Genomic DNA, 27,811 nt, shown 5'->3' on the forward strand with positions numbered 1-27,811 from the left:
TATGGTGTATTGGTATTTTTATATGCACATGTGATAGCCAGGAAATACACAAAGGAAATGATATGTAACTGACAAAACATCACAGAAAATAGACTTATGCAGCATTATGTGATCTGGTAATAATAAACACACACACAAGACAGAAATAATAGTTTCTGGTAGGCCTGTTAAAGTGACAGTGAATGTGACATTCAGGAGAGAGAGAGGCACATTTCCTCAATCCTATATTATACAACAAAGTAAGCCTACCAAAAATAAGATTATATACATTAGGAAATGTCTAAATCTTTTTAAAACATGTTCTGGTCATTAAGAAAAATCAAGGCACAATTCAAAATTTGGTTCAGCTTATTGATAAAGAGGTACTCACAAAAACAAAAAAATGACAACTTAGCATCTTTTACAACCTAGACTGATTTTATGTCTGGGGTCCCAAAGTCCCTAATAATGTACACCACCATTCAAAAGTTTGTGATGAGTCATAATTTTTTTTTTTTTTTTTAAAGAAAGTAATTATTTTATTCAACAAGGACGCATTAAACTGATCAAAATAGTAAAGACATTTACATTTAATTTATTCATCAAAGAATCTTGAAAAAAAAATGTATCACGGCTTCCAGAATAATAATTAGTTACTTTCATAGCGCGTTTTCAGCATTGATAATAATGGTAAATGTTTCTTAAGCAGCAATTCATCATATTAGAGTGATTTCTGAAGGATCATGTGACACTGAAGACTGGAGTAATGATGCTGAAAATACAGCTTTACCATCACAGGAATAGATTACTTTTTAAAATATATTCAAATAGAAAATGGTTATTTTAAAATAAATGCAGCATTGGTGAGCATAAGAGACTTCTTTTAAAAGCATTTAAAAATCTTACGAACCCAAAACTGGAATGGTAGTGTATGTGTAATATTAAATAATAATAGTACTTTTAAATTGATTTCATATGTCCCCTTCAAAAAATTGTCAAGTTCATTCCCTTTAAGTTAACCCTATTCAAACCCCATTAGACAGATATTATTGACAATTTTCTCCCTTTTTTACCATAACGTAGGAATGAACATTTCATTACTTTGACTGGTATCTATATTCTAGTAACACAGTTTCTGTTTTTGACCTCAGTAAAAATTGTAGAGAAATACAATAAAACAAAGTAAAGTAAACAAATCAGAAAATCATCATCCTTCAATGGCATGTAGTTAGTAGGAACTACTTCATGTATCCACATACATAGCTATGAAAAAGTAAAAGAAAATAAATAAATATTAGGGATGCACACAATCTGAAGTCATTGTTCCCAGTTATCAGCCATAACAAAAAACAAGACTTTTCTTTTTACTCAGTATTAATTCAACAAGTAAAGGCTGCTATATATATTTTTAGCCAAATTATGGGAACTCCACATTATTTATAGTTGGATTACCAATTTTTAAACATATAAAAGTTGGCCATGTGCATGTATCATTTCTTTATTTTGATGGTTTATAAAATTAGCTTACAAATCTTTTGTGACTGTAAGATAAGAAATATTATTTTCTCCCCATTTTAAAAGCAGTTTTCCACTGTTTACAACATTTGGTGTCAGTGAGGACTTTGGTTATCGGTTTCAAAACATAAAAATGTATCGGTTATCACAGGCCAAAATTTCCAGGGATCAGTGCATCCCTAAGAAATAGGAAACTAGCATATTCAGTCAAGCTACATGTAACAAATAGCAATAATATAAGTCCATAGCATTAGTGCAAAATTGAGAAACTGAAGTTTCTTGTTACTCAAGGCACTTGATTTTCAGAATAGATTAGAGATAGAAATAGAGCTGCACGATATATCGGTTATCTGTAGATATATTACTCATGTTATCTTATTTATCAATCAATATTACGTATTCGCTTGTGAACTGGTTTCACTTTTAGATTTAGATTACTTTATTTGCTGTCTGTATCTAACAATAACTTAAAGGGTTAAAAAATATAACCCTTTTTAAGTGCATCATCTCCAGTCGAGTGCACGCAGAGCTGTGTGTCTTCATGCATAAACAAATAAGTTACATTACTTTTTGACATTCTTTAGCACATCTACAAATGAAAACGTATCCTTCTTCCACACTGCACAATGTTTTGATGCCTTCATTCGGTTGTAGAATTTACAAGTATTTAGCTTTTTTTTGTTGTTTTGATTTCTGACATTTATCAACCATAACATGAAAATAATTACTGGCTTATCTGTATCAGATGGATTTTTAATATCTGTGCACCCCCAGTTAGACCAGCTTTTCAGTCATTAAATGCTGGTGCCAGCAGTAGTTATAGTTGGTTCAAAGCTGTAGTGGTCTTCATAACAGTCTCATAGGATGGCGGCGGCTCCATTTGCCATGGAGGGGGTGTAGCAGGTTGGCTCTGTGGACTGGCGTCTGAGGTGGGAGGCACTTGGACTGTAATGTGATTCTCTGCCGTAGCCCTCCGGATCCGATCCAGCCTCCTGGGGAAGGGGAAGAGCAGAATACCTGTATCACAATATAGTTTGAGTATATGGCTTAATTGATATACTGCTTAAAAAAAGAAGGGGTAAAGTTTGAAATACCTCTGTGGCGTTTAGATAAATATGTAAATATGTGCTTAACACTTTCCTCTCAATACCATAATAAATGCAACAAAAAATGAGAGCGGTAAGAAAACTGTAGTTGAAGTCCCCCGTCATCAATCATTTTATCCCTTAAAGGAACACGCCGACTTTTTGGGACTTTAGCTTATTCACCGTATCCCCCAGAGTTAGATAAGTCCATACATACCCTTTTCATCTCCGTGCGTGCCGTAACTCTGTCTGACGCACCCACCGCTAGCCTAGCTTAGCACAAAGACTGGAGGTAAACGGCTCCAGCTAGCATACTGCTCCCAATAAGTGACAAAATAACGCCAACATTTTTCTATTTCCATGTTGTGATTTGTATAGTCACAGCGTGCACAAATAACAAGGTCATATGAGACACAGCCATCTTCCAAACGTATACATACTGGGAACTATATTCTCAGAAGGTGAAGCACTGCTACTTCTGCGGAGTAATTAACGCAACACTCTGAGCGAACTCTCTGCTCCTCACCACGGGGCTTCTCAGGTGCTGCGAGCAAATCACCCCGCAGAAGTAGCAGTACTTCGCCTTCTGAGAATATAGTTCCCAGTATGTATACGGTTAGAAGATGGCTGTGTCTCATGTGACCTTGTTATTTGTACACGGTGAATAAGCTAAAGTCCCCAAAAGTCGGCGTGTTCCTTTAAAACTCATCATTGATCAACAAAATTATATATTTAAATGTTTTTTCCTTGAAAAAAAATGTCATCTCTTAGCTTGAATGTAACTCCCTTGCCTCATTTAATATACGCGGTAATATACAAATTAGCCCCGCCTCCACTCACTCGCACCAGCTCAGAGATCCACTCAAGGTAGTTTGTGACATTAGAAACACCAGTGACTGTCTTTGGTTCACTGCAGTTAAGGAGAAAACACCACATATAGACATATTAACAACATTAAAAGCTTGATTTTCACCACAGGGGGACTAAATATCTGATTCTTTTTATACAATTAATTGTTTTAAAGTAGAACTGCTGCACGATTAATCACAATTAAGATGAAATCGCATTTGGCTTAGTGCAATTATCAAATCGCAAAGGCTGTGATTATTTTTTATGTGCAGCTTGTCAGTGAAGCACGGCTCTGTGATCAGTAGTAAATGTTGCTCCATCTGAAAGCACTGCGAGTTTGAGTCGGTTATAACGTGCATTTAAAAATGCAAAATGCGTCAAACATCTTTCCAAACATGAGAAGCATTAATGAACCACTTGTCCATTAATAGACAACTTTTAATAACATGTTTTTACTCCAAACTCAATTCATAATGTCAGTTGAGAGTTTGAAAACATAATTTTGTGAGATTATGTGGCTTCCTACACAGAATAAGGCACACAACATATTATTTCATAGTATTCTATACAGTGATAAAGGCTATGCCGATTAGCTTTGAAGTATAAATATACTTTATCATCATGAAAATACCCGAGAAGGCTTGAAGAACTCAGATATATTGTCGTAGTCATGTGTTTATTAGTCATGTTTAATCAATCAAAGTGTTTCAATCTTCTGTTTATTCAGCTACAGATAGTAAGAAGCCCATAGGGATTGACGTTATTGTACTTCTGCGGGGCATGTGTGGAGTTTCTGCATGAAAGAGCTTTACTACAGTATTTACTACTGATCACAGAGCCTTGCTGCGCATACAATAATTGCCAAATCACGTACGGTTGAATTTCGCATAATACTTTAAAGCAATGTGTTCAAGTTTTTACTTGCGTCTAACCTTGACGGACTGAACAAAAGAAATGAGCCGGAGAAGATCATCAAAGAAGGCGGAGCCACATAGCCACACCTACTCATTATGTAATCACCACGGACCAATGGTAGGTCGAGCAAACTTTTCAGGAAAATTCGCTTTGGTAAGTGGTTTCGAATTCCAAAACGAATTCCAAACGAAGTTCATTCTGGCCTGATTTTGTTTGTAATGACGTCACAACAGTTCGTTCTTCGATTTAACTTAAGGTACATCGGGGCTTTAATTAGCAAATAATCTGGACTTTTATGTTAAAGCATTATGGAAACAACATTCATTTCAGAAGGAAACCAAATAATCTGAAATCACCTATTTTGTGCTTGCAATTCTTTTTTTTTAAAAGTGAATCCAACTTTAAAGCTGCAGTCCACAGTTGTTCCTCTTTGTCGTCATCTCTGGTCGAAATCTGCAATTGCAGTTATTAGCGGAATTATCAACTTTACGTGGGTTGTGCCTCTGCAATGTTTTGAGGAGAATGTGCGGCTGTCAATCACCGTGCTGGTGTGGATACTGTCATTCAGAATCACAGATTCTACTTTTTGGAAGTATGCCCAACATAAAAAATTTCACCGGAAAATGTCATTGAATAAGTAACATCCACTTTTGTTCTGACCAACTAAGGGGAAAAAAGCATTGCAGTAAATCGCACTGATCAAATCTAACGATCGCGTATCATATAACGTACGTTAAACCATGCAAATTATACTTTGTTCTCAAATTGTTAAAGTCGACATGAAATCAAAATTGACCCTATTTACTTTGTTAGCGCATATTACTAGTCTTGTGGTGAACAATTAATCCGTGCAAGTTAATACACAGAAAAAATTAGTTTGCCGCGGTAATCTGTAATCAAAATTTGAAAAGTTACTTTCCGGTCTGCAATGACGTTCCTTTTCTGATGACGTCAGTTTGACGGCTTGGGATGAAAACGCTTAACCACTCCCTCAAACCGTTACTCTGCTATGAGCAGAGATTGAGAGGAGGAGCACTAAAGTAAAACTCTGCCCTCTGTTCAATATTCCCTTTCACTTGGAAATACGTCACAACACTGGAGAAAAGTCGTTTGCAACTTCCGGTTCACGCGGACTTTAATGTTAACAACATCAGCAATGCGTGACTACATTTAATGCCCTTCTGATATTTATCCTTGTTTTCGCATGTGCCCGGTTGCAGTCTCTTTTTTTCTGTTACCACTCCGAAGTCCAAAGTCTTTCGCATTTTACAACGGGTAAATCTCCAGTTGTCACTGGTGGTTGTCGCTTGAACCTTTCTGGATCCGCCATCAAATTAATAAGTTTAATTATATCAAGTGCTGTGAGAAAAGGCTATAAATCTCCACCTCCAACATCCTCACACGCAATATTGCCTACTAGCCGAAACACCTTCTTTATGTGTACAGATGTGACGTAATGACGCAAAGACATGCTCGAATTTCCCGTGGAAATCCACCAATACCACTGGAATTAAAAACAGTATAACAAGCTTACCGTGAATCGAGCTAAAGCAAGCAGATAGTTATGAACACTGGCTGGTTATGTACTAGTTAAAAAAATTATTTTGGATAATTTTTAACCCAAAAAAGTTACGGACTGCAGCTTTAAGTTCAAAGCAAAGGCTGTGCGCGTTTACCAGCATCATTCTCTTAAAACTACTGTAATTCAGATGCCAAAAAGACAAGGGGTGGGGAGGAGGGGGAGACCCCAAGGCACTTATTTGATGGCTTCAGCATGTTGCAAGAAACAAAAATCTCTTCTTCTCGAGCCCTCCCTCCTCATTGTTTCTGGGCTAGTGTACAATGTTGACTGCTTTCTGTTAACATCTGTAGTCCTGATCATGCGGTCAGAATGAACCGCATGCTCCCTTTGATTCTCCTATCTTCCACAGCATGATTCTCCAAACAGAAAAACCCATAAATAGATTTAAATATAAACTGAGATCATTATTAAGTACCAGCAACTTAGTAGTTTGTTAATGGCAATGGGTCTTTCTTTCTTTCTCTCCCTCTCTCTTTCCCTCAGACATGGAACACTGAAAGAATTTGGCGGCTAGCAGCTGTTCAGTCTTCACTTGGTCTGTAAACATTACCTTGCCTTAACATTTTCTCTCAGTTTCTCCATTAATTACAGTACGATTGCATTTTGTCAAGCGCTGAAACGTTGAAAATGGTATCTTGACAAAAGGGAGTCAGTTTAAACACTTAAACTAATTACTGTAATCCACAACGATATTATATAGAAAACACTGTTGTGCTGAGCTGTCCTTCAAACGGGCACCACAGAATGACACCCAACGAAATCTAAATTAAAGCGTAAGTATGTAATTTCTGCATCACTAGAGCCACCAAACAAATTGCAAAAATGCTCAACAAACAATGAGTAATGTTTTTTTTCCCCCAAGTATTGATAAAGGCATGTTGGATATATGGTTCCTCGCTTTTGCAAGAGGAAAATGTAAACCTTGCCTTCCAACTAGTACATCGTGCAATGAAAATAAATGTAAGACATGAGTTAGTTTATGGACAGGATGCAGACCCATCATTTCTACCATCTAACCGTGCCAGACTGTTTCACTGTTTTCACTGCTGACCTACTTCTATAATCAGAACATTTGTTACTTCTGCTTAACTTTGGCTTTCAAACTAAGAGTGGGCCGAGAAAAGACAGAGCACCGTCTTAGTTTGCATATTATTTTATCAACTGAAAGCCAGAGAAATTCTGAGTGTATACAAAAACCCCAATCAGATTATTCTTTTTCAGCATTCTTATGTTTCACAACTGATGTTTAACATCTTTCAGCAGTCATACTAGTGTGTGCAAAACATAACATCATTATTACTATTGTTCATACTGAAGCAAAGGGTCAGTAAACTAACCACCTAATGTCCCAATATAGGCTTTATGGCAAACGTCACATGAACAAACAGGAAAACAGGTCTCAGTGCATCCGCTTGTTGGAGAATGTGTTAACGGAAAGTATGAACTGGCACTGAGATCTATGGACTTTTCTAAGGTAATCAGCTAACCTAGCTAGGTCGTTTTATTCTATTTAAATATGTAAAATGTTAGTGAGAAGACGAAAAATTAAAAACTTTAAGATATCAATCTGCATTTTCGATGGATCTTTGCTTGCTCCTTTGAAGGCATATTGAGTAAAACGGTATATGTATATATTATGTATATATTTATGTATATAAATATGTATATATTATGTCATAATTGATATATATATTACATAAATATAATATATATATTATATTTATGTCATAATTGATATATATATATAAATAATCAATCAATTATTACATGAATATAATATTCTTCATTATGCCATAAGGACAGCTGTACCACCCTGACATTGTTGATTTTTTGCATTCGTAATTCAGGTAATTTGTAAAACATGCTCATCACAGCAGTCAAGTAATTGTACATATGAAGTGCATTTTTTTATGTTTTAAATTTTTTGAACAAATTTAAAGATACAACAAAAAATTAGTCCTATGAAATTGATCCTTGTGGGTTCCAGAATCCTGACCTCTCAAAACCCCTGATTATTTATGTTCTGATGTTGGCATTTTCCATTCATAAAAGGCTGGAATACACTTCAACATTTGCACATATTTTTGTGCCAATTTAAAGTCTGCACGAGGCAATGCTAGTTGTCAAAAGTCAGAGGCAGTAGGCAGTAGGCAGGTATTAAAATCTGTTCCGATTTTAAAGGTCATGTAGTGTATTCCAGCTTTGAGTCTCTCTGTTTATATTGTATCTATTCACAGAGTAGCGGAAACTTGATTAGACAATAACATATTCCATGACACTCATCTAGTTTGTATACATATGCCACAGCTTTGGCAAAACCCTTGGTTCTTTTTAATTGCACTCATCAATTAGCCTCATAATGATAGCCTATTTGTGTGACATTGGTGTAACATTAGCGTCTTACCTCTGCACCGCAATGGCTTGATGGTGGGTGTAACGGGTGCCCGTTCGCGGGTGTAGAAGGAAGTGACCCGGCACAGCTACATGACTGGATTTGATGACCATGCAGAAGGCACGGATGAGTATCAAGAGGCCGAGACACACAATGGCCACGCCAATGAGAATACTGTAAAACTGCATGGTAATGAAGAGCACTATGCCTGTAATCACAACCAAGATTCCCAATGAAACTTGCCATCTGTGCTGGAAGGACATGCTGTTTCTTCTGGCTACGCCATCACTAGAAGGCTCGTTGTCTTCCGCCCTTGTAACACAGTGCATGTGTGTATGAGAGTTTGAGTATGAGCTTCAAGTCGTGTTGCACAAAAAGTACAGCACAAAAAGTCAGTCCAGCCCTGGCGTCAGTTCATAACCTTGGAGATCCAAGAAAAAGATTGCAGACCATTCTACACAGAGCATAAAAAAGAGTGAACATTACACTACATGCATCACAGATAGAAAATATACAACATAGCCAACATTGATTTAATTGTATTTTAATACTAGCCTACAGTAGCCTAGTGTAAACAACAACAACAACAATATGCTTCACGTGGTACCATCTGCTGTTCAGAAGTCAAATATATATATTTTAATGTGACAGAAGGAAATTGACTCCATTAGTTGGAAAAAAAATGTCACTGTAGGCTTAAAGTAAAAATAGATAATTCCGAATTGCATTTTACAATTAATTAACACAAATCACCTATTATGTATTATCCAAACGAAATGGCATTAGGCTACAATATAGTCCAATGGTTAATATTGTGACTGACTGTTTTTTTTTTTGTTTTTGTTTTTTCAGTCTGTGTAACAAAAAAATAAACAATCCGAACTAGTTTTTCCCGTTGTATCGTCGTCATTAAAATATATCTGTACCTTGTCGGGTTGACGCAGTCCGGCTTGCGTTTGTTTTGACCGTGAAGTTGAACATCAGTGGATGAGTGTAAAGGTTTCTTCTAATGAACTGTCTTCAACATCTGTCTGCACGTCCTGAATAAGCGTCCAGCTCTGATTGTCATTACACTCAACGAGGATAATCATTTCCACCGAGCTCTTCACTATACCACGGAAATCGCGACTCAGTCAGTCATTTCCTTAAAGAATGCTTAATGGAAAATCTAATTCTTCCCACAGTCATCGCTGTCGGGAGATATGCCATCTGTTTGAGTCTCTGCGGTCATTTAAACGTGAAAAGGAAGTGGCAGAGTTTATGGGCGGAGGTTGATGCCACTAGGAGCGTTGTCCGATTCGTGAATCGTTCTTCAATTTGAATCTTTTTAATGATTCGGGTGAGCTGGGGCACTAAACCGGTTCATGAACGGATAAGAGAGATATCTGAAATCGCCACCTACCTAACTCAATCACGTTAGTCCACTATTATGTTCACTTGAAGGAGTGACTGAAAACGGATGAGCTCGAGCGAATTCGGATAGCCGTTGATCGTATCGGCTGTAACGTTAGCCATCATAGACATGCAGCCATGCTGTAGCGGTATATTGCGGTGCAATGTGGGATAGCCTAGTGCACTCACATCCACTATAGTTCGACACCACTGCAACTGTCTGTCCCCTCAAATAATGCCCTATTCGAGGGTATGGGGGGCGATTTCGGGTTCAATCAAGAACTCAAAGAAATCTGATTAGGTTTGTATTGGCAGAATTAGGCTATAATGTTTTACTCATACAGTTTAAATGGGTATATTTATACAGTAGATGAAATAGCTAGTAGGTGTTCATTCGACAAGGTTTTGTCAGGCAACGATGACGTGATACGCCATTGTGTGTAGAAGGATCGCTGAATCTTTAGAACCGTTTTTTAATGAACTGTTCGAAAGAACCGAGTCGCGGAGTGAGTCTGACTTCCCATCACTTGTCGATAAGGAAATTACCCAGTCCTGGCTGGGCGTGGAAGAGCCGGGTCTCTCGTGTGACTCACGTTCAGAGATTTCTCATACAGCTTTATTAAAAACACACATAAACACGCACACACAGGAAACAAAAAAACCCTCAATAAAACAGTAGCCTATTCCGTCATTACATGCTCATTTATAGTAGCCTACTATAAGTAGATCATGTTAATTTCAGAAATTTTGCACCTGCCCGCTAATTGGCCTATTTTTTATTTTTTTTATTTTGCAACAATAATTAATACAGAAAACAAGACAATAATACACAATATTAAACAGTAGAGAGGGTTTCATAAATAAATAAAACCTTTTAACAAAGTTTGAAAAGTCAAGTCAATTTTTTCTAAAATACATTCCCAAAATAAATGAATAGTTGTCTCATCAAACTGATGACAGAATGAGCACAAAGGGGAAATAATATTATTAAATTTTGCAAATGTATTTAACTGGGTAGCAATTGTGAATAATTTTAACAGAGACTTCAACCACTTTATTAGTTTAAAAAAAAATCAGCTGAAGAAACCAGAAATCTTCCCATACTATATCATCAAGCATAAAGGACCTTTAGGGCCAGGTTTAATTGGCCTTTAGCCTATTCATTTAAAAGTTAACTTGCATGACTCAGACTACATTTTTAAAGCATGATTGCAGGGCCATTTTACGTCACTTCCAAACAGACAAGCTCTGAAAAAAAAAGAGACCGCTGCCAAATTAGCCGTTTTTCTGGATTTTTTAAAAATATGAGTAAAATTAGCATTTTGCAGTGGTCTCTTAATTTTTTCCAGAGCTGAGGGACACACTTTGGTCAGATCAGATAAAACTATATGACAAAGAACCAACACTCCTCTCAAAAATAGCTTCAGCATACAGGTACATCTGCATAAGATGTAAAGCTTTAAAGGTTGGCATTGTCAGTCACATCAGTTTCATTATCATGGACTTTTAGTTTGTTTCCACGAGTTTCCTGTTTCTTTTTGTTCTATTTTCCCGTCACACGTTTGTCTCCTTGGTTACCGTCATTATGAGTTCTGTGTTTCAGCTGTATTTGTTTATCATCTCGTTTGTGTTTGCTTTATAAGGTTGTTTTGTTTGTTTGCCTTCGAAGTGGATTATTAAAGACTTTTGAAACTTGATCGTCTTCTTGTTCTTCCTTCAACCTTGTGTGACAGATGACCAGACCCTCAAAAATTAGAAGAATGGACATTGCATCAATGAAGGGCAATATCATTTTGGATGGAGGGACAGTTTTTATGTTCCAGAGTGGCAGAGACCTGGAGCGATACGTGGATGAGTTCCTCGACATCTGCTATCTTGCCACCTGCGACAGCGTCTGTCTAATGGAGGGATTTTGGTGTGGTCTGGCCGAAGGTCTCTGCTTCATCATGCCCCGCGGCGATCCTTGCTCGACCTCTAGAAGCTTAGATCAACTTCGCACTGTGGACGAATGGGTCCGTGCTCACAGTGGGCGAAGCGCAGTATAAAGCAGTCTCGTCCAACCACACCTCACAGACGTCCTGCAGCCAGAGCCCAGCCCACCACCACCCTCGACCGAGAAGATTTCCTTTGAGCCCCCCGCAGACAGAGAGCTTCAGCCTGCCGCGATGTGTGAGCCAGACCCCTTTAAAGAAAGGACAACGCCGACCATTGCCCCGGAGCCCCAGAGTGAGAATTAGGTGGAATTAGACACTGAGGACTGGCTGATTAACTGGGACCCTGAGGTACTGCCTCCCACCCTGAATAATTTGTCTGTTCTTCTTCATCATCGCTGTTTCAAGACAGCACTGAAACTTGAATGGACTGTGCAATATCTGTTTGTTCGTCATCATTGTTTCATGACAGCACTGACACCGTTTCATTTACCTGTTGGGAATTGGAATTACCGTTATTGATCCCGTCCAGCTTCCCTCTCTCACCCTCACCTCAGAGCTCAGCCAGTCCTCCAGCTCCGCCTCTGCCGCCCTTCGCCTCCCCCGGGAACGCCTTGCTGCGACGTGAAGACAATTAGCGTCTGAGCGAGTGGATCCTATGGCTCCGCCTCCGGCCTCTGATCCATTCGCTCCACCTCGACCTGCTGGCTTCGCCTTGGCTCCTCCCACCCTCGGCTCCACCAGAGACCCTCGACCTTGCGGCTCCACCGGGTTCCCTCGTCAATACATCAATCCTTTTTCCAAAACGTGTTTGTCTTAGTGTTTATATTTTAGACCTGTCAGGATGGTTTTTGCTGTAAATTGCGTATACAGTTGTGTACTTGCCCATGCATGTCTCGTCATATCTTTAAATAGAGAAAAGTTGATCCAGCTTCTTTGACGCAGTGTGTGGGATTGGCATGGATTAGTTGTCACAACAAGAAAAGTTGACACGGAGAACGATAAATCTCGAACCTCTGGGGAATCACCCATTTTATAAAAACAGGAGCGTCTGCTGGCAAAACAAGAACGTGACCGAGTTCGCAATAAAACAAGAATCAATCATCTTGCCTTTTCGGACATGGCGAGAACTGAGGGATTTGAAATGTTGTAAAAGCAATGCAGAGATGGTGTTTTTATAACTCAACAAGTGAGTAAGGTATTTTATTGAACAGATAAATTGTCATATGTATCTCTCTAACAGAGTTCATTGTAAAGCATTATAATTGTGAAGGGTAATTTCATTATCGTTGTTGTCTTCAGCTAGTCAGCTTGAGATCCTTTCCATCTAAACCGTTTACACCTCTTGGCCTGGTAATAAATGTTTTATGAGCAGAAGGATAACCATATTAATCCGCAGAGCCTGAGCACAACCAAAACACTGTCTTCAGCAAAAAGCATACAGTTATATATGTGTACCTTTTTAAAGTGTCATAAATTGCATGTATTGTATATTTATCCGTTTAAATTTTACACTGTACATACAACCAACCTAGGATTTACAGATTTAAAAAATGTAGAAACTGACATAAATACTGGTTTCTTCACGGAGGTATTAAAAAAGTATGAGACATTTAAAGAGCATAATGTTCATTTGTTGCCACTTTGTCATTGATGGTAAGATCTTCACCTGTCATGTCAAATATTCTGCACTGCATGACAATATGCAAAAGTTTGTAATCATATACTGTTTACTTTTCAATACCACATCTGAAAAGGGAACTGGGTCTAGTTTATCCGGTAACACTTTATTTAGATAGTCCACTTTAGACATTCTACTATATATAAGTAACTTTGCAGCTTCATGTCAACTAACTGTCATTAGAGAATGAATCGACTGTCCGCTTAATATTAGCTAACACTTTAATTTGTTGGTCCCCAACAGACATTCTACTGACTAAGTAACTTGGCAACTAGTCAACTCATTCTCCTAACCCTAACCCTAACCAAACAGACTACTGACAGTCTACTACAGCATACTAATACTCTAATGAGAGTTAGTTGACATGTAGTTGAAAAGTTACTTATAGTTAGTAGAATGTCTAAAGTGGACTATTGAAATAAAGTGTAACCGTGTATCCTTTTTTTTTTTTTTTACGAACAAACAAAAAAGTACAGCATTTCTAAAAAAGTCTTGCATGCACACAAAACTGATGTAAACAGCCCTCGGTATAGATTATTCATTGCAGTTCAAAGGAAACACACAGTAAATACGCAGAAGGTAAGAGAATACCCAGAAGTGCCTTTGTTAAAAGATGAAAATCATTATAATGGGTGAGTCAGAGGAAGTAGTGGCCGTGAATGCCATGTTTTATAGTGTTCCAAACGATATTAACAGAGCATTAGTTCATCATTAAACTCAGTAATGCTGTGTGGTTTTCTCGGCAGAGATGTGCTCCCATTATCAGGCACCACAATGTGTGCCTTATGCATAAATCATCACTCTGGCCAGATCTCTAAAGTGATCTGACCATGCGATTTTTTGAGTCTGTGAAAAGTGTGTGCTTATACAGGCTATCCCATGAAAATATTCAAATTAAACACAATATTTTGCCCTGAGAGTCTAAAAAATGAATAAATATACAAACAAAACATTTTCTCTTTAAAAACAAAACAAAAATCACAACCACATATTTCCAATAGCTTAGATTGTATATTTATAATGCATTTTATTTGAGAAAAGGCCGCTAACGCATGTTTAAGACGAAAACCATCTCAAGAGGCCCAAAACACTCCCTCTGCGAGCTGTGGATTGTTAATGCCTGTTTCGTAGCTTCATCAACACTTGTTTGTGAATATTTTAGGGTGGGTATTCAGCTCCTCAGTTTGGGTCTCAAGGGATGAACAGATGTCACACTTCGAAACTGATCTCCCGTGAGCGTCCAAACAGAGGTTCAGTGAGCAGCTGTGTGTCTGAGTAGCTGCGCCTCAGGTGTGTGGAGCTCCTAGTGGTTTTGATGGCCACCTCATAAGGCGGAGGAGGTTCCAAGTCCCAGTGAGGAGGCCGACCCCGACTGGTAGGGCTGAAGCAGGCTGGCTCCATGGGGGGATAGTCCAAATCGTCTCCATATACACATCGCCTTTGCACAGTCCTTCAAAAATGCAATCACACATTATTATTATTCATCAGTTTAGAATACAATATATATAATATATTGCAGTGTACTCTGGGCCTGGATAACTGCTGGACCTGGATGAAAGGTTTTATACAGTTTATCAACACTAGAGGGCCTTTAAGTATCAGATAACAGCGCAGAGGAGCAGCAGCAGTTCTTAGACTTCTCATCTAAGTGATTTTTAATGACATCTGAGGGTGGGAGAGAGGGGGAAAAGAAAGAGATATGGCTCAAATCTGGATGGATAAGGGTTATGGGTGGAAAAGTAAAATTATGTCCCTTTTTTGAACCTGTGTTAAAAGGTTTGTGAGAGGATAGGAAGTTTGAGTTCAGAGAGATTAAGTTAGCTTTGTGTTGGAATAAGAACAATAATACAACACACACACACACACACACACAACACACACACACACACACACACACACACACACACACACACACACACACACACACACACACACACACACACACACACACACACACACACACACACACACACACAGACAGCCTATGATAATTAGGGTATTATTCATTAAATGTGTAACAAAGAAATGTGTAACAAAAAAAATCGTTCTGTTTCTTACGGGTAACGCTTTATTTTAACGTGTCCTTGTTACATAGGTTACATGTATTTACAGCAACAACTATAAGGCATAAATACATGCAACTAACCATAAACCAAACCCTAATCCTACCCTAACCCTACAGTAAGAACATTTTAATGAATATTACTCACTACTTACACTGTAAGAACAAGGGCACAAGTGTAACCTTACTACTTAAACGTTACACTGTGACAACAAGGGCACAAGTGTAACCTTACTTTGTAACACAAAAAAGCTGCATTAAAATGGTCATGAGTTTATGTGAGTGCACATTTACGGATACTTTAATAATACAAAACGGTTTTGCTTTTTTCACGAAGTGTTTGGCTACTGAGAAAATCTGTTTTTTTTTTTTTTTTTTTTTTTTTTGACTGAGAGTTCGGGGGTCCCTGAAACTGGAAAGGTTTTCGATGGAACCTCCTATATGAATCATAAATCGCTCAAACGTTGATTTCATTTGATCAAACATCAGTTTATGATCATTTAGCCTATTATGATGCGATTCTCCACACTTACCCGTGCAGAAAGACGGACTGGGATTCGGGGATGTGGGTTCCGGCCGGTGGGGTGAACATGACTTGACTGTAGTCGTGGCTGTACTCTTCATTATAAGGCACCGGGGTTCTCTTGCCGTTCATAGCCCAGAAAAGTCCTAAAATGAGCATCACCGCCCCGAGCACAACACAGCACATGCTGAACGCCTGCAGTCGACTTTGATTAGAAGTTAGAAAAGCGGTGGAGCCACCGGTGACTATTAAAAATACTCCAATAAAAATAGCGCCATGATGTAGTGAAGGCATAATGTAAGTTCATATCATTGATCTATCTGGAATGGTCCGCGCGCATCGTCCAGCTTCAGGATGATATCGAGACTCCAGGGTGAACCGTTCTGCATTGGTTCAATTCTAAAGGAAATAGTTTCATATTACCCACTGTCTTGATTTAGGCACTTGTTAGCTAAAAAAAAGGACATAAAAGGCATTATTGAAATGTAACATCGCCTGCACTCGACGGAGTTGCCGTTCACGCGCATCAGGTTTAGTCCATGCTGTCAAATGAGCGCAGCTGCTTTGCTGTCAAACTCCTCTGTCATTATAAGAGCATCATTAGAGTTCATGCCCCACCCAAGAGCCGTCTGTAGGCCAGATGCTTATTGGTATGAATTTAAAATGATGATTCCCAACAAGAAGTCGTATAGATCTTTAAATGAGCTATTTGTTGTAGTACTTGGCGAACTTAACCTTTTAAAAATATATTTGTCTCTTATAAACAGGTTTAAATGAAAATTCGTTGTATATCAATGTGAATCGTTCGTTTGCCGGTTCATCCTTCATGAGATGCTCAATCATGACGTCAGTTTGGTCAACTAATTATTTAGAAAGAAATTTCATGAGCTTTTAGATGTTTCTTATAGGGTTTGTGTGTGTGTGTGTGTATATATATATATATATATATATATATATATATATATATATATATATATATATATATATATATATATATATATATACATAGTAGGCTATACACACAAATAGCCTATGTAAAAAACAGTCATATTATTGTGAAATATTATTACAATTAAAAATTATGGTTTTCTATTTTCATATAGGCTACTTTCAAATATAATTAATTTCTGTGATGCAAAGCTAAATTTTCACCATCATTACTCAGTATCATGTCTTCAGTATCACATGATCCTTCAGAAATCATTTTAATATGATGATAATCATATTTCACAATTTTAACCTACAGTTTTTTGTTGTATTTTTGATAATGATTGATATAGCCTACATTTTCACTGTAGGCCTATATTTTTAAGTGGTTCCTTTGTTTATATTTTGCGAACGTATAAAATGTTTCTTTTAGGTTTTATTTTTTACAACCATTAAAATAATGTTTTCAGAACGTTTCTAGTAGCCTAATGTTAATGTTAACCATGGACCTTATTTTACTTATTTAGAAACATCTAAAAACCACCTTGCTGTGCTAAATCTGGGAAATATTTCGACAAAATAGCACATTTATAGTATTTCAACCACCTTCTAAATTGTATCATTAAAAAATATCAAGCGATAAGCTCAGCAGGTCAGACATGTGCCTGTAACTGTACTCTAGTCACCTCATTTCTCAACTGCTGCATGATAATGAATGAACTCATCGTACCGAGTCAATGGTGTGACGGTGATTCTCTCTTGTGATTGGCTGAAGAGACGATACGAAACCTCTGGCGTCATCTGATTTGACGCTCTACTGACCAATCACCGCATGCTGGGGGCGGTGCTCAGACCACCTGGAAAATACATGAAAAATATAATGACAAATCGTAAGCGTGCAAGTAGTGAGACAGATCGCATAACGAATACAAGTCGAGTGAAATGACAGTTTATTAGACCGCGTTTGCATGTGTTTTTATGTTCGTCCGTTGTATATACAAATAAAAGCATTTACCAAAGCAAAGTCAAGAAACAAGCTCCATGCTCTCTTAAACTCCTTTGAAATTAGGCGACTCGCAATTTAAAAAGCTGTCGGAATGGATCCGTTGTTATATTTGGGTGGGTTAGTTGTTTTGTTTTTATTATGGATTAAAGTAAAGGGCTTGGAGTACGTGATAATACACCAGCGATGGATCTTTGTTTGCCTCTTTCTCCTCCCCTTATCCGTCATTTTTGATGTGTACTATTACCTGCGCGCGTGGATCATCTTCAAGATGTGCTCAGCGCCCAAACAGCACGACCAGCGAGTCAGAGACATCCAGAGACAGGTAACTGCAAAACATCCTACTTTAGCTTATTCATAGAGCCTAGAGGGATTTTATACTGTTCTTTCATATATAATGTAGTATTTCAAATATTATACTTTAATACTGCACTAAAGGAAATCAGGATCTGATTGCATTTTTCTGTTCAATATTTATTCAGGACACCAGTGAGATTGATGCATTCTGCATTGAAATGTGAAATGCATATAGAGCCTAATACTAATGATGACTATGCATGAAAAACATGAAATGTGCCTTAATTATCTATTAAGCGGGTGCCTCTTTAAAGAATTCTGATAAAAAAAAAAATATATACACGGTATAATAAAAAGTAGCAAGCAGAGTCCACATACAGGTCGCGGTTGCAATGGGGTGACACAGGGGCGTGGCCAAAAGTTAGTGACACGCCCCTTATTATTCGACATAACAATAACTAACTAGCATAACAAAATTACCAACACTGAAACTTAAAAAAACCCTGAAAATATGAAACTGAACTAAAAATGTAAGCTAAATAGTAATAAAACTAAAATAACACTGAGGTGCACAAATATGAATATGTCAAACTGATAAAAAATAGACTAAATGACATCACTTTTGGTCACGACCGAATCAAATTGAACTTTAAATTACTTGAAACATAGTAGTATGTGATAGATATACAAAATATTCTATCTGTTTTGTTTTGTGGTTATTGCTGAATAAATGTAAAAAAAAAAAAGATTAAGAATTCATAAACTTGATGAGACTTCGATGCAATTTGATTTGAATAAAATGTGATGATTTCAATGTTCCAGGTGCGAGAATGGAAAAAAGAGGGGGGAAAGAAGAAACATATGTGCACAGGTCGTCCAGGATGGCTGACTGTGTCCCTCAGGGTGGGAAAGTACAAGAAGACGCACAAGAACATCATGATTAACATGATGGACATCCTGGAGGTGGACACGAAACGCCAGGTAGCTGTTCCCAAATATGCTTTTTTTTTAAACCGCAAACATTGTTTAGATATCTTCTCCTCATTAAAAGTTTGGAAAGAAAACGCTTTCAGTGGACAGTAAAAATGTATGTAGATAATAATTGAAAAAATTATTTGCATCATACAGTATGTGATTTTATTAAAGTTAATGTAAAGAGATGAAGTTTACAATTGTTACAAACAACAAATCAAGCATTTTCTTTACCAATTTTCCAGGTGGTGCGTGTTGAACCTTTAGCTAACATGGGTCAGGTGACCGCTCTGCTCAACTCTATTGGCTGGACACTGCCTGTGTTGCCTGAACTTGATGACCTCACAGTTGGTAGGTTATAAGAGAGAATCTATAATAAATAAAATAAATAAAAGTGCCCTTTTATTGTGTTTTTTTATTTTTTTTGTATATTATCTTTCATTGTCGACATGTTGTTAGCGTTATGAAAGCATGCACTTAAAAGAGCCCCATTGTTACTGTTCGTATCACTGTGTATAAAAGTGCTGAGGAAGCCTCCGGAGCTGAAATTCAGATATGGTAAATTTGCAGGAAAAACATAATTTTCCCAGCATCTGTGTGTCATGCTTGTTTTTTTTAACTGAGCCTCATATTACAGCGAACTCTTATTTATGTGGCGTCTAGATGCATTTGAGCATTTTTTTTGTTCAGCACAGAGTAACACTTCTCTCCATTTAGATGAAGATTGTAAGTCATCTCTGACCCGAATAATCTCTCCCTCTCTTTCCGCATGCTCCGCAAGGGATTTGTTTAATGTCTCTGAGCACTTGCAGATATTCGCTTTCTTTAAATGGAGCATAACGTTCTCTCCTGATCAATATTATATGCCATGTGTGGTGCATCAGAGGCTGCTCCTAATCAGGTTGCAATGAGGCAGATTAGATTTGGGGCGGATACGGGTCCTATTGCTGAAAGTGTTTATAGATCCCAGAAAAGAGCGCCCATTGGCGGAGAATTGTTTTATACTGACTCTCTCCTTCAAATTCATTTGTAATTCTGTAGAGACACAGTGCTTAGTAATAAGACATGGGAAAGGTGTGTTGTGTTTGTGAAGTGTTGGACGATAGGAGATATTTCTAGCCACATGTATTGATTCCTATATCTTTGAAACAAAGCACCGTCTCAAAGCAATAGTTTTATACAAAACCATTTCTAAAAGCAGTTTAGAGCTGTGCATCTGCAATCAGAGGTCAGTTATTTGGACTTTTGATCCTTTCTTTTTAGCTCCCAGTTGGCACGTTTCCAAATTTGCATTCCAAATATATTATCAGTGTGCTGGGTTATATTTGTCCCCATCAAGTGTTTGAAAGTGTCTCTCATGATTCAGGTGGGCTGGTCATGGGTACAGGCATTGAGTCTTCATCTCACATCTACGGCCTGTTCCAGCACATCTGTGTGGCCTTTGAGCTGGTGTTGGCTGATGGTAGTCTGGTCCGCTGCACTGAGGTGAGTCCATTGTTACAGAGTATATAAAATACACACACATAGATATGTTACAAATCTTTATTAAAACAAAATTCTTGCTCACAGAAAGAAAACCCTGACCTTTTCTATGCCGTTCCTTGGTCCTGCGGGACTCTGGGGTTCCTGGTTGCGGCGGAGATCCGGATAATTCCAGCTCGAAAATGGGTGAAGCTTTGTTACGAACCTGTGCGAGGCTTGGATGCTATTTGCAAGAAGTTTGCAGAGGAATCAGCCAATAAGGAGAACCAGTTTGTGGAGGGACTGCAGTACTCTCGGGACGAGGCCGTGATTATGACGGGCACCATGACAGATTATGCAGAGCCTGACAAGGTGATAATGAAAGTTCTGTAATCTGATTGTTTTTTTCTTAGTACTTTTTCTATGGCCCACTTATGGAAGCTTGTTTCTGCCATGGATTAAAAAATAAAAAAAGGTAATTGTGACTTTTTATCTCACAATTCGGACAATTTTTCTTGCAATCACGAGTTTATATTTCACAATTCTGAAAAAAAAACAAAAAAAAAACAGTCAGGATTGCAAGTTATGAACTCACAATTGTGAGAGAAAAAAAAGTCAGAATTGCGTTAAATTCAATTGTGAGGGAAAATTTAAAATTGCCTGTTAAACTCACAATATTGAGAAAAAAATCTGAATTCTGTTAAACTTCAGAATTCCAAAGTCAGAATTCCATGTTAAATTTGCAATTCTGAGGAAAGTCAGAATTGAGCATGAAAACTCACAATTCTGATAAAATAGTCAGAATTGTGTTAAACATAAGAAAAAATTCAGAATTGCGTGTTAAACCGACAATTGTGATAAAAAAGTCTGAATTCTGTTAAACTCGAAATTCGGAGAAAAAAAAGTCAGAATTGAGTGTGAAACTCGCAATATTGGAAAAAAAAAAAAGTCAGAATTGAGTATATTTAACACAATTGCGAGAAAAAGTCAGAATTGCGTAAAACTTGCAATTGTGATTAAAAAAAGTCTGAATTTGTAAAACGTGCAAATGTGATAAAAAAAATCAGAATTGCATGTTACACTTCTGAGAAAAACTTCTGAGAAAAAACTTCTGAGAAAAACTTCTGAGAAAAACTTCTGAGAAAAAACTTCTGAATTCTGTTAAAGTTGCAATTGAAAGGAAAAACAAGTCAGAATTGAGTTTTAAACCTGCAATTCTGAGAAAAAAGGCAGAATTGAGTTTTAAACCAAATTCTGAGAAAAAAAAGGCAAAATTGAGTGTTAAACTCTCAATTAGGAGAAAAGTTTAGAATTTAGTGTTAAACTTACAATTCTGAGAAAAAAAAAATAGAATTGCATGTTAAACTAAACAGATTTCCGTGTTAAACTCGCAATTATGAGAAAAACAAGTCAGAATGGTGAGATACAAACTTGCAATTACCTTTTTAATTGTTTTATTCCGTGGTGGAAACAAGCTTCCATACCCACTTGCCTGTTCACATATTGGCAACGGCCCACTTTCTCAATGACACTGGTGTGATTATTATGAACATTTTCACAATGAAACCCTATTGTATTATCATTCTTTTTCTCTCTGTCTTTCCCTTTGTCTGTTAGACTAACTGTATAGGTTACTATTTCAAGCCGTGGTTCTTTCGGCATGTGGAGGGATTCCTCAAGCAGAACCGTGTAGCAGTGGAGTACATTCCTCTCCGGCACTACTACCACAGACACACCCGCAGCATTTTCTGGGAACTACAAGTAAATTACAGAATCACCCAATTATATGCTCTTTTTCATATCTGTTTTTCAAGAAATAATAACAATAACTATCATCATCTTGCTTTGCATTTGGGATATTAAGAATATCACACTCTTATTGAGACAGCCATAGTTTTAACTTTCAACTTGGCTTTTGGTTTGTGGTGTACTGTACACTTCAAATGCATCAAGAGTTTGAAACACTTAGACTCATGCTTCCTCCTCTAGGTTGCATTAGCGTAAGCATTTTTCACTTGTCCCATAATGCATAGTTAAAGAGACAACTGTTATTCTTCTCCTCCATCTTAATGAAGCCACATCTCTCTCTCTCTCTTAACCCTTCTGTCTCACTCTCAAACATTCTCACACACAGTTTTGATGCATTATATCCACTGAAGCCTTCCATTAGCTACAGGAAGCATGCGTTGTCTGTTGATTGGCAGCACTAGTCTAATATTACTCAATAAATTATGCAGCAAAAGCTCAGGTCAGGAGTGTGCTTTGACTTTCAAACATGACTTTTGTGATCATAAAGAATGCTACATATATTCTAGCATTTGCTGACAGCACTTACTGTAATAATAATAATCCTGTAAACATTTTCATCGGTCAGCCCAGTCTTGTTCTATATCTTTTACATTTTTTTATCCATATAAACTTTGGTTTGCTTTTCCATCACATTTCCTTCCATCATTTCCTTGTTGTCTGTTTTTCAGGACATCATTCCGTTTGGGAATAACCCGTTGTTCAGGTATGTGTTCGGCTGGATGGTTCCTCCTAAGATCTCTCTGCTGAAGCTGACGCAGGGAGAGACCATCCGAAAACTGTACGAGCAGCACCATGTGGTGCAGGACATGCTGGTCCCCATGAAACACATCAAGACCTCCATCCTACGCTTCCACGAGGACATACACGTGAGACACAAATGTGGTGACAAATTAACTGATGGCTAATATTATAAATCTGTACTTTTTTTTGTCTGTTATTATTATTTTAAAACACGCTAAAGTTTTAAAACAGAATAAACTTTATTTATTGACATAAGCAGGCATCAAAATATATTTGTTTATATGAAAGTCTGTACCGGTAATGCTCACCACAGACTTTATTACTCAAAAATCGAAAGCTGCTATTCCAAAAACACATTAGAAATTCTCACGGGACTCAAAAAGGCTAATTCTCGTCCAGACTACAAACTGACCGGCTCTAAAGCAGCCAAATAAGAACAATGTAAAAAGAGCCAATACACACATATACTGTATTACATTTGAACATTTCTGTTTTCCATTTTAATATGTTTAAAAGTGTCATTTATGCATGATAAATTGGATATTCAGCATCATTACTCCAGTTTTCAGTGTCACATGATCCTTCAGAAATCATTCTAATATGATGATTATTATCCGTATTACTGGTGCTCAATTATTAATAATGGTTATTTTATTAATTTTGAAAACAGTTTTTGCTGCTTATTTATGTGAAAACTTTTTTCAGGATGAATAGAAAGTTTACAGCATTTATTTGAAATAGAAATCTTTTGTAACATTATCAATGCAACTGAAAACCTTAAAACTCTCATTTGATCACCAAAATTACATATTTAAAGGTTTTTTTCCTTGAAAAAATTCCTCATGCCTTAAAATAGCTTGAACGCAACTATAAACCCTTGTGTCATTTAGTAAACGCGGTTCTATGAATATGCAAATTAGCCCCGCCTCCACTCACTCACACCAGCTCAGAGATCCACTCGTTGACGATCACACGTTGATCTGATTGGTACGCGATTTCAAACCGCGTTTTTGAGACTGTCTTTGGTTCACTGCAGTTTTAAGGTCAAAATACTCATACTATTTGTATGCAAATTTTGGGATATCACATAAAGAAACGCTGGATGGAAATGCCAAGATGCGCATACATTCAAAAATGTGCATACAAAATATATGTGCTCACTTAAGGTGGATACATTTTTTTTTATCCAGTAAGAAAACATGTGCATAAACTATGATGGAAACACATTCACCAAATAAATTCCTCGATGCGCATCAAAAAGTCATGTGACGGCATAACTGGACCAACCAGCAGACAGATTTTGAAATTTGTTTTTAGTCAGACTCAACGCTATGTGATATTCCAATTTTGCGCACAAGTTAAATTCACAACTTTGGATGAAAACATAGCTAATGGAAACTGGAGTAATGATTCAGAAAATGCAGCTTTGATCACAAGAATATATTACATTTTAAAATATATTCAAATATATTTGTAATAATATTTCACAGTATCACTGTTTTGATGTATTTTTGATCAAATAAATGCAGCCTTGCTGAGCAGAACATAACATAAGATTTATTTCGGTCCTCACAGATAATCACTCATAAAAAATAAAGCTATACATAATAACCGAAAAAGGTGTACAGAAGAGAAACAGAAGAGACTTCTTTCAAAAACATAATAGAAAAACTTGACTGATCCCACGTTTTGAATGATAGTGTATGCAATGTTCTACTTTTAGTGCATTTTCTCTTGGTAATGTGTGTTGTAGGTGTATCCTCTGTGGCTGTGTCCCTTCATGCTGCCCAATCAGCCGGGAATGGTGCATCCTAAAGGAAATGAAGACGAACTGTATGTTGATATCGGAGCGTATGGGGAGCCCCAAGTCAAACACTTTGAAGCCAAATCATCCACACGCCAGCTGGAGAAGTTTGTTCGAGAGGTTCATGGGTCAGTTATCACTTTATACATTTCCATTAGTTGGTAAAGACTGGCTTAAATTTCATATAAAATTAAAATTAAGTGATAAATGTCTAAAACGTTATTGTCACAGAAATACCCGGGTATTTTATAACACAACACTTCCATATCTAGATTCCAGATGCTGTATGCTGATGTATACATGGAACGACAGGAATTCTGGGAGATGTTCGATGGAACACTGTATCATAAACTCAGAGAGCAGCTCGACTGTAAAGATGCATTTCCTGAAGTGTTTGACAAAATCTGCAAGTCTGCAAGACACTGAATCCAAGCAAACCTGAAAGGTGTGACCAGCAAAACAGCCAAATAAACTGTGCAGCGCTTTTGCTGAAGAACATGAGCAAATTGAGGCAGATACATTTAAAGGGCAAATACTCTAATTCTTGAAGGAACACCAGCTACGTTTCAAATTCAACCCCCTTTTCAACTCCTATGTGTGTATTTGAGACAAAAAATAAAGGCCCTTATTATTTTTGAAAGTTTAACATGATAAGATTCATTTAAACAATATATGGTGCTTAACAGATCAGTATTTTATGTACATTCAAATGTGAATAAATATAAATTATAAATTAAACTATTTTAGAAAACTTTGAGTGATCTGTTAAGCATCATATGACAACATTTTATTTTTACTTTTAGTTACTATTGAAGCTATATAGGCCTAGAAAATGTATACACACACACACATATAAATATACATACAAACTCGCAATTGCTACTAGAGAAAAGTCAGAATTGTGAGAGAAAAAATTCCGCAATAACAATGAGCTTCCATAATTATCAATGATTATTAAAACAAACGCAATTTCAAGAACAAATTCTTTATTTTCCTACATTGTCAATGTTTCCTACCTCACACTAGATGTCTTAACAATATCTAACATAATGGTTTATTTTTGAGGTGTGTTGAAAGGGATATTTTATATACTAAAAACATTAAAGCACTTAATATACGCCTAGCACCATTTATGAATGTGTTTAGCATTTGTTTCCGATCCATAATGTACCACTTTTTAATATAAAAAAATATATTTGTGCTTATTATTTTCAGTTACATAGGTTAGTATTTTTTTTTTTTATCTAAATATCATATTTGTGGCCTTCTGAACTTGTTTTTGCCCTTTTATACTGTTCACACAGTATATTCTGTATTTGTATTTTCAGTGTGCTGAATGTCACATACTTAGCCGTCTCAAAATATCCATTAAAATGAATAATTTAAACCATACAGACTGCCCTGTTGTTGATATCATTGAATTTGGCTTTGATCAATATAAATGTTCAGTATCTATTAATGGAGCTTCTGCAGTTTTTTTTCCTTCTGGTTTTGAAGGCAGTGCTTATGGGCTGGGGTGGAGTGGATTTATGACTGAGGAATATATACCATATAAAAACTATCATCCATCTGGTCCAAATGAACATTAACTGCTCTCAGTCTCTCCATGTAACATGATCCCAGCACTTTATGATAATACCTTGTTGAGCAGTCACCTCCGTATCATATTAATTAAATATCTTTGCTTCAAGAGAACATTTTTCTTTTTTCGGCAACATTATAATATCCCCCAAAACTAAACCATCATACAAATCTTCACTGATATCTATAATCAGTCATTAAAATGCACGTAAATTATGGAAAATTCTTAAGGATACAACACTTCTATGTCTCCCTCTAGTGACTGAATTATACCTTCAAGTCTTTTCTTTCATGGTCCCATGCCTATAAAACTGCCAGGTGAAATGTTGCCAGATTATAATAAAAGGTTTAATCCCAACATTGACAATCTATTTATTTTGACAATCACACTATCTATCTATCTATCTATATTTAATATGCTGATTTGATGCTCAACAAACATTATTAGTATCAATGTTGAAAACAGCTGTGCTGTTTTTTTTTTTTTTTTTTTTTTTTACTGTGATTCATTTTTCTGGATTCTTTCATATATACACATTTTCAAAGAACAGCATTTATTTGAATTAGAAATCTTTTGTAACATTTGAAAAGTCTTTACTGTCACTTTAGATAAATTGAATGCTTCCTTACTGATTAAAGGTATTAATTTATCTCTCTTTTTTAATCTGACCACACATGTTTGAATGGTATTATTGTTTTAACACAAAAAGTTAAGCAGCAAAAACTGTTTTCAACATTGATAATAAGATTAGTAAATGTTTCTTGAGAATCAAATCATCACATTAGAATGATTCTAATCTAATTCTAATTAGAATGATCATGTGACACTGAAGACTGGAGTAATAAATTCAGCTTTACCATCACAGGGATAATTTATATTTGAAAAAATATTCACATGGAAAACAATTAAACTAATAATATTTCACAATATTACTATTTTTACTGTATTTTTTATTAAATAAGTGCAGCCTTGGTGAGCATAAGTTGAACATTTAATGTTAATTTCAAAAACATAAAAAATATATGTTTCCAAACTTTTGACAGACTGTATGCGCTAGCTTGTTGGAATTCAGTTATTATGTAGCCTACATTGTACAAGTCTGGCCCAGGGTTTCTTTTCTACATACATACATTCACAAATCCACTCACAAATGTTCATGAAGTCCCTGGTGTTTCTGTATTTGTTCGCCCTCGTGCACATGGTAATTGCCCTGAACAATTGTAAATCAAAGCAGTGGGACAAACAATAAAGAAAGCACCCAAGAGAGTTAACCTGCCCTTTGTTTATTCACACCAATTAAATACAGACC

The 27,811-nt window shown here is 36.7% G+C and overlaps 3 protein-coding genes across 4 annotated transcripts; 1 reads left to right on the forward strand and 2 right to left on the reverse strand.

Moving 5' to 3' along the window:
* Positions 1-10,160, reverse strand: LOC306983235 (uncharacterized protein). Of its 2 annotated transcripts, none has more exons than XM_079583430.1 (3): positions 9,244-10,160; positions 8,330-8,771; positions 1-2,486 (listed from the first exon to the last, which is right to left on the reverse strand). In XM_079583430.1, exons 2-3 carry the CDS (start codon positions 8,644-8,646, stop codon positions 2,312-2,314), a joined length of 492 nt encoding a protein of 163 aa, XP_079439556.1. In that variant the 5' UTR covers positions 8,647-8,771; positions 9,244-10,160; the 3' UTR covers positions 1-2,311. The 2 variants fall into 2 exon arrangements, with proteins under 2 accessions (XP_079439556.1, XP_079439557.1); XM_079583431.1 differs by having other exon boundaries at positions 8,330-8,525; positions 9,244-9,440.
* Positions 10,161-13,891: 3,731 nt separating this feature from the next.
* LOC306983532 (uncharacterized protein) lies at positions 13,892-16,437 on the reverse strand. The gene is made up of 2 exons (XM_079584035.1): positions 15,917-16,437; positions 13,892-14,771 (listed from the first exon to the last, which is right to left on the reverse strand). Exons 1-2 carry the CDS (start codon positions 16,198-16,200, stop codon positions 14,531-14,533), a joined length of 525 nt encoding a protein of 174 aa, XP_079440161.1. The 5' UTR covers positions 16,201-16,437; the 3' UTR covers positions 13,892-14,530.
* Positions 16,438-17,663: 1,226 nt separating this feature from the next.
* dhcr24 (24-dehydrocholesterol reductase) lies at positions 17,664-26,857 on the forward strand. The gene is made up of 9 exons (XM_079584183.1): positions 17,664-18,161; positions 18,956-19,114; positions 19,351-19,456; positions 20,472-20,590; positions 20,675-20,938; positions 22,184-22,327; positions 23,044-23,241; positions 24,870-25,048; positions 25,193-26,857. Exons 1-9 carry the CDS (start codon positions 17,931-17,933, stop codon positions 25,344-25,346), a joined length of 1,554 nt encoding a protein of 517 aa, XP_079440309.1. The 5' UTR covers positions 17,664-17,930; the 3' UTR covers positions 25,347-26,857.
* The last annotated feature ends 954 nt before the right edge of the window (positions 26,858-27,811 follow it).

The sequence above is a fragment of the Phoxinus phoxinus genome (assembly GCF_949152265.1).
Source record: "Phoxinus phoxinus genome assembly, chromosome: 16".
Taxonomy (NCBI): Eukaryota; Metazoa; Chordata; class Actinopteri; order Cypriniformes; family Leuciscidae; genus Phoxinus; species Phoxinus phoxinus.